This window comes from Somniosus microcephalus, chromosome 33, assembly GCF_052327205.1.
Source record: "Somniosus microcephalus isolate GS21.2 chromosome 33, FLI_Smic_1.0, whole genome shotgun sequence".
Taxonomy (NCBI): domain Eukaryota; kingdom Metazoa; phylum Chordata; class Chondrichthyes; order Squaliformes; family Somniosidae; genus Somniosus; species Somniosus microcephalus.
The window spans coordinates 27,764,973-27,773,189 of NC_141019.1; the positions used below are offsets into that span (position 1 = coordinate 27,764,973).

Below are 8,217 nucleotides of genomic sequence, written 5' to 3' on the forward strand. Positions count from 1 at the left end.
ATTCTGTCGGATTTTTATTATTTACTTTTGAACAGTGGCAGCAGATTAACTTCAGTTGATTCCTTGTGCCTCAGGGACCACTTTGTGAGATTTATTCTGCTAATAACACACCAAATGAATCCTGAACTTTACGGAAATGTGATTCAAAAGTCCACATCATGTACTCCAACTCTAACAGCACTCCCAGTACACCGATTATCCTTTTTAAATCACTTAATGGTCGTACGGTTTCAGCGGTTTAACCCGTTTTGGCATTTAAATCATTCCCCTAAATACTGAAAGAAGCTTTCCTGTGTTAGACTCACTTTTTGTTTATTATCTTTTTTATCTGCAAGCATTCCCCTGCGGGGACCAGGAATTGTTTAAAAAGGCAGGCTGGAGGAGTTTGCAGATTTAGAGGCCAGTATCGCACTCCTTTCCACTGCCCAGCATTTGATTGCCTTTAAGGATGGACAGTAAACTGCTCCTGATAGTCTTTTACTTAGTGCTGGGCTACATGTGGACAGCCACATGTGCTGAAGAGGGCGAGTTAGAGGCGATCTATCAGGCCGATCCTGAGGAAGATCTCCCTGGAAGAATTCTGGCGGCAGTGGTAAGCATTCCAAACGTCTTTCTAAATTCGAGTGATTTTTTTTTGTCTGTCTTTTTAATTTTGGCAATGCTCCTGTGGGTTGTGATAACAGTCACTTTGCTACTTGTCTGATGAAAGAAAAGTATTCTTTTGGTCTCGTCGGCAGAAATGGGAACTAATTGGTGGTGGTGGGGGTCTGGAACTCTCTGCCCACTGCCTGAAAGGGTGGGAGAGGCAGAAACCCTCGTCGCATTTAAAAAAGTACTTGGATGTGCGCTTGAAGTGCCGTAACCTACAGGGCTACGGACCGAGAGCTGGAAAGTGGGATTAGGCTGGAGAGCTCTTTGTCGGCCGGCACAGACACGATGGGCCGAATGGTCTCCTTCTGTGCCGTAAATTTCTATGATTTCTAATAGTTATTTATTGTCCTGTCAGCTCCATGACTCTGAAAAACGTAATTTCGTGTGAATAGAATAAGTCACTTAAGGAGCACTGCTCTATAACAGTCAATATTCACCGTCATCCTGTGTATCCTTAGTAGTAAATATCCCCACTACCCCCCAGTTTATATTTCTTTTTCTCCGCTTCCCACTTACAACAGTCAACACATCAAAAGTACTTCATTGGCTGTAAAGTGCTTTGGGACATCCTAAGGTCGTGAAAGGCGCTATAGAAATGCAAGTCTTTCTTTTTCCCTCCTCTCCTGAAGGCACTGACTTATGCCGAGGTGCATTCCACAGGTGCCACCTGTCCTCTGCTAGTCACCCCGCGTCGCTTTTCTTCATCGAGTAAATGCAACAATCCCGCATCCCCAGCAGGGCGCTATGCTCAAAGGGAGCAGAGGTTGAAGAACTGGTTCTGCAGCGTTGCAGCTCTGCCTCCGACCGACGCTCCCCTCCAGCACGGCTTCCTGCTGGGAGCTATTTGACCATAGGAAACCCAGGCAGAGAGGACCTGCGGGAAGGAGGGAGGAGGACAGTAGCAGTATGTTTGTTTGTGTGTGTGTGCTAGGCCGATGTAGCAGAGCCTGGTCTCCAATCGTCTTGGATCCCCTTGCCATTGGACCAAGACCTTGCTCTGTCAAGCCCGTGTGGTAGCTGGTGTGCAACGGCCACCCCACGTTAAAAGAATTCACGCACAGGCATCTTCCACCCTTTAAAATGAAGTTCGGGACCTGGAACGTCAGGACCCTCATGGACAACCCCAACAGTGACAGAGACTGTAGGTCCCGCATTGGACTCATCAGTCACCTGAGAACTCATTTTTAGTGTGGGAGCAAGTCATCCTCGGTTCCGAGGGACTGCCTAAGAAGAAGAAGGAGGTGCATCACAGCTAAGCCCAACCCTGTCCTGACTGAACGTCCACAAATACACACCTCGCAGCAGAGGTCACTGGATAGTAACCAGCAGCAGGAACCCTGGCTGGTTGTCCTCCTCTAAGCCAAGGGCACCACGACAAATGCTATTGTCCAAGTTGTTGCCCTCGATGAGACCAGCTAACTCAGTACAGACCTGGAATTGACACTGGGACCTTCTGGTCCATGTGTCTCAGTACTGCATTGGACAGTATTCACGAAAGCAGTAGGAGAGCTTTTCTTTTTAAATTGGTGCCCTGTTGTCCGTGAGGAGTGCAGTATAATTTCTCCATGTCCACAATAATATAAAAGCAGAATTTTCTATTTTCTACTTGTTACAGTCGACACATTTCAGCTTTAAAATACACTTCAAAACTGTGTTCCAAGTGTCTGCATTACATAATGGTCAGGACAAGTGTTATAAATACACAGATACATTCCAGGAGTCCGCACTGCGAAAAGCACTACTGTTAGTGAGGTGTTACAACTCTGATGTGTCTATACTATTATAAGTGTAGCAATGTCCAGGTGTCTCTATTGTGTTTCAGATAGATTCCAGACAGCCATGCTGTATTAGATACATGTTCCTAGTGCCTACAACGTTCTAAGTACATATATAGGGATGTCCTGGTATCTGCACAGTGTCGGACATTTCCAATTTCTGCACATTAACTATCTAACACGGCAACATTCGGAGACTCCATAACAGCTGGAAGTTAATGACAGCTTCTGCAGGACCACAACTAGCTACTGAAAGGAGTGATCAAGAAAATGTACTCTTCATTTCGATATGTTACAATTGAATTAATATTGTTATTGCTGTGCTTTAGACATGTTTAACTGGGGTCCCCTCTACCGATTCAGTAGCTGAAGCTGTAATGGGAAAATGGTGGGGTTGGGATTCTGGAAGGGATCGAGAAAAAGGTGCTTTTTTTTTGCTCTGCGTCGCGATCCTCATCTTCAATTCTGAAATCTCTCAATGTTTAACGCAAATGAATGCGAAGAGACTATTGCGATTTCAGCGGTGTTCCTGCTCTGATGTGCTTAGTAATTGCTTGAATTTGACTGTTGACAGGATGGGGACGGGCGCAGTGCAAGGAGGCTGGGCAACGACCGCACGCTCAGCTCACTGATGAACTCTATCATGCACGTCCCAGAAAAATTTGCAAGAAGTCCTTCCTTCTTATTCCAGCCACAAAGGTAGGTTTCTACGAGGTGCGCAATGGAGCTCCAGGGCTGTGTTGGATGGTCCGATTTTTGACTAAGCTTGTTGTTCTGTTGGGGAGAAGGTTATGCTCTCCAAATCAGCAAATATCTCAGTAACACACTGCCAAAAAAGCACTGCCTCTAATTTATTTCCAATCATATTCAAGCCAGCCTATGGGTGTGACCGTTGGACTTTCAAAATTAGCCTCAGTACCCTTAGGTAGGGAAATAATCAATTAACCCACTCCTGATTCACTAAAGCTCGAAAGTGCCAGTGTGTGGTGATCGGGTATGGACAAGATCAGACTTGGCTGTGATGCTTTCCATCGAGTCAAAATAGCCAACCCTCACTGTCTGGGCTCACCAGTTGGGCAACTTACCAGACGGTGCCTGAGACCTGTGGAACTTTTTTAAAAATTCATTCATGGGATCTGGGCATCGCTGGCAAGGCCAGCATTTATTGCCCATCCCTAGTTGCCCCTTGAGAAGGTGGTGGTGAGCCGCCTTCTTGAACTGCTGCAGTCAGTGTGGTGAAGGTACTCCCACAGTGCTGTTAGGGAGGGAGTTCCAGGATTTTGACCCAGCGACGATGAAGGATCGGCCGATATACTTCCAAGTCAGGTGTGTGACTTGTAGGGGAACTTGGAGGTGGTGGTGTTCCCATGCGTCTGCTGCCCTTGTCCTTCTAGGCAGATGATCAGTGATCAACTGCATGATCAATGTCTTCAGGAGAGAACCAGGGAAAAGCTTTGGAGATAAAGAGAACTATTTTACATTCTCTTCCTTTCTCATGGACTTGAATAGGAAAAACAGGTCAGTAACAGAAGATACAAGTCTGATCAGAGCAATCTGGCTGTTGTACTGAAAATCAAACCCCAACCCAAGCAACAAAATGGAATATGCTTTACAGTAGAAAAACGGTGTGACTGATAACAAGGTGATAACAAACCGGATGGCAGCTTTTATTATATTAAGTAAAGGGTTAACCGGGCACATCAACATTGATTGGAGGGGCATGTTCTGCTTGTGCCCGCTGCAGTGGGCATAGTCACAGGTTCATAGCTCCTCTGTATAACGGCCATCAGAGAGAGAAGACAAACAAAAAGATAGATAGAGGAAGGACAGAATCTGGAATAGAGGCAATGAGAGAAAATAGACAACCAGGAATAGGAATAAAGAGAGAAACATGGGAAGAGACAGAGATGGGACTGTGAGAGAGAAAAAGCACAGATGTGAGAGGTAGAGAGAAACAGAGAGAATCATTATTTTTGTGCCAGATTGATGCCTATAGCAGCATAAACGCAGTGTAAAAATCAACGGTTCTGTTGAAGTGTGCAGTGCAACATGTATAAAGTGGTCCTCTGAGCTTTTGGAGGAAGCTGGAACACCTGAATCTAGCCTCAATTTTAAAATTCTCATCCTTGTTTTCAAATCCCTCCACGGCCTCGCCCCTCCCTATCTCTGTAAATCTCCTCCAGCCCTACAACCCTCCGAGATCACTGCACTCCTCCAATTCTGGCCTCTTGCGCATCCCCGATTTTAATCGCTCCACCGTTGGCGGCCGTGCCTTCAGCTGTCTAGGCTTTAAGCTCTGGAATTCCCTCCCTAAACCTCTCCGCCTCTCTACCTCTCTCTCCCCCTTTAAGACGCTCCTTAAAACCTACCTCTGTGACCAAGCTTTTGAACATCTCTCCTAATATCTCCTTATGTGGCTCGGTGTCAAATTTTGTTTGATAATCGCTCCTGTGAAGCAACTTGGGACGTTTTACTATGCTATATAAATACAAGTGGATGTTGTTGTTAAGATGATAATGAATGCAGTTCGGTGGTGACACCCAGGCTTAGATGACCCTTTACAGTAATCACCTCTACCTACTTGCTCGTTATCAAACCACACTCATTGTTGATTCTGCCTCCCAATGGCTCTGTTTCAGGTTTGGCCGTGACGCTCGAACATCCTCAGACTACGGCACTGAGGGTCGGATACACTCCCGGGGTTGGGAAATCATACCGCCGCAGTTCTGGAGCATGGCAGTACCACAGCGTTTCGGAAAGAAGAAATGACGGAACTGGAAGGAGGCGAACAGCAGTGCTGCCTATAAAAACATTCACATCTCATAGCGACCACCTTTTGCTGAGACCTGCCAACAGAACAAGGCTTCTCGTCACATTGGCCTGCAAAGACTAAATTTAATTAGAAAACAAAATATTTACGTCAATTAAAAACTGCGTTTTAGAAATGAATTCATTCATTTGTGATACTTACAATTGTCTTTACTAATAATTAAATAAAGGTAATATTTAAAGAACCAATATCATTTTCCTTATTGTAGATTTTATTCTGAACTCTGAAAGCAGTCCTTGCAAGCGCTTCAAAGAAATTGTGAAACCCTCATCCATGCCTTTGTTACCTCTAGACTTGACTATTCCAATGCACTCCTGGCTGGCCTCCCACATTCTACCCTACGTAAACTTGAGGTGATCCAAAACGCAGCTGCCCGTGTCCTAACTCGCACCAAGTCCTGTTCACCCATCACCCCTGTGCTCGCTGACCTACATTGGCTCCTGGTTAAGCAGCGCCTCGATTTCAAAATTCTCATCCTTGTTTTCAAATCCCTCCATGGCCTCGCCCCTCCCTATCTCTGTAATCTCCTCCAGCCCCACAACCCCCCGAGATATCTGCGCTCCTCTAATTCTGCCCTCTTGGGCATCCCTGATTATAATCGCTCAACCATTGGTGGCCGTGCCTTCTGTTGCCTGGGCCCTAAGCTCTGGAATTCCCTACCTAAACCTCTCCGCCTCACTAACTCTCTCTCCTCCTTTAAGATGCTCCTTAAAACCAACCTCTTTGACCAAGCTTTTGGTCACCTGCCCTAATTTCTCCTTATGTGGCTCGGTGTCAAATTTTTCGTCTTTTAATACTCCTATGAAGCGCCTTGAGACATTTTACTACGTTAAAGGCGCTATATAAATACAAGCTGTTGCTGTTTTAAAATGGGGCGTTACGTTTTGCCATGTCAAAAGATGCTCATGCATTATTAGATTTAGACACAGGCCTGTACACTAGTGTTAGGTCATTACAAAGTGTCACAGTTTGGGCTTATAAAACCACGATTTTCACATTTAAATGACAGGTTTCGTAAGTTTCTCAGGATCTAGAATCTGTATCTTTCACTTTTTGCTCTTTGCTGAGATCAGCATCACCCAGATCTAATAAATGAACCCTGATTCTGGTAAATTGCAAAGTGGAATTCACGCACGATGCAATGTTTTTACATTGAAATAACATACAGAATGTTCCTTTCAGAACTCTCACCAACCCTTCTCCAGCAGTTGGAACAGTCTCTTGAAATTCAACTGCTTTTTGGAATAAACCAGTATTTTGTATCAGTTTGAGAGTGTCATCTGAAACACGAGAGCCTCACGGAGCTTTGTGTCTCAATAGGTTTCAGAAATCCAGTCAAAACAAAGAAATCACAGCAAAAAGTGCTGCATTGTAATTTCACTCAATTACTTTGACGAAGAAAGCAATTTCATTGAATTCGAAAGCCAGACATCTTATAGCGATTATGGGAAGACATTTGATTGTGAAGTCAGAATCAACCAGATAAATGTGAGGTATTACATTTTGGTAGGAAGAATAGGGAGGTCACTTATCACTTGGAGGGTGCGAGTCTAGGTAGAGGAACAAAGGGATCTCGGAGTACAAGTACACAAATCACTGAAAGTTGCGACACAGGTTAGCAAGGCCGTAAAAAAGCAAACCAAGCACTAGGGTTTAATTCTAGGGGGATAGAATTGAAAAGTAGTGAAATTATGCTAAACCTGTATCGAACCTTGGTTAGACCACACTTGGAGTACTGCGTACAGTTCTGGTTGCCATATTATAAAAAGGTTACAGCGGCACTGGAGAGGGTGCAAAGAAGATTTACAAGGATGATACCAGAAATGCGAGGATATACATATCGGGAAAGGATTAACAGGCTGGGTCTCTTTTCTCTTGAAAAAAAAAGGCTGAGGGGTGACCTAACAGAGGTCTTTAAAATCATGAAAGGTTTTGATAGAGTGGAAACAGAGAATGTTTCCACTCATGGGGAAGAGCATAACTAGAGGCCATCAATATAAAATAGTCACCAAGAAATCCAATAGGGAATTCAGAAGAAACTTCTTTACCCAGAGAGTGGTGAGAATGTGGAACTCGCTCCCACAGGGAGTGGTTGAAGCGAATGGTATAGATGCATTTAAGGGGAGGCTAGACAAACATATGAGGGAGAAGGGAATAGAGGGTTATGCTGATAGATTTAGATAAGGAAAGACGGGAGGAGGCTCGTGTGTATTTATATAGCGCCTTTAACGTAGTAAAACATCCTGCTTCACAGGAGTGTATTCAGACAAGATTTGACAGCAAACCACATAAGGAGATATTAGGGAAGATGACTAAAAGAACATAACATAAGAATATAAGAAATAGGAGCAGGAGTCGGCCATTTGGCCCTTCGAGCCTGCTCCGCCATTCAATAAGATCATGGCTGACCTTCTACCTCATCTCCACTTTCCTGCTCGATCCCCATATCCCTTGATTCCCTTAATATTCAAAATCTATCGATATCTGTCTTGACTATACTCAACGACTGAGCCTCCACAGCCCTCTGGGGCAGAGAATTCCAAAGATTCACCACCTTCTGAGTGAAGAAATTTCTCCTCATCTCAGTCCTAAATGGCCGACCCCTTATTCTGAGACTGTGACCCCTGGTTCTAGACTCCCCAGCCAGGGGAAACATCCTCCCTGCATCCACCCTGTCAAGCCCTGTAAGAATTTTGTATGTTTCAATGAGATCACCTCTCATTCTTCTAAACTCCAGAGAATATAGGCCTAGTCTACTCAATCTCTCCTCATAGGACAATACCCCCATCTCAGGAACCAGTCTGGTAAACCTTCGTTGCACTCCCTCTATGGCAAGTATATCCTTCCTCAGGTAAGGAGACCAAAACTGTGCGTAATACTCCAGATGTGGTCTCACCAGGGCCCTATATCATTGCAGTAAGACGTCTTTACTCTTATACTCAAATCCTCTTGTAATAAAGG

General features: G+C 44.7%; 1 protein-coding gene across 1 annotated transcript; it reads left to right on the forward strand.

Moving 5' to 3' along the window:
• Window positions 1-314: 314 nt before the first annotated feature.
• npffl (neuropeptide FF-amide peptide precursor like) lies at window positions 315-5,438 on the forward strand. Its single transcript, XM_085972559.1, has 3 exons — window positions 315-592; window positions 3,001-3,125; window positions 5,066-5,438. The coding sequence occupies exons 1-3, from the start codon at window positions 449-451 to the stop codon at window positions 5,193-5,195; spliced, it is 399 nt and encodes a 132-aa protein (XP_085828685.1). The 5' UTR covers window positions 315-448; the 3' UTR covers window positions 5,196-5,438.
• Window positions 5,439-8,217: the final 2,779 nt, after the last annotated feature.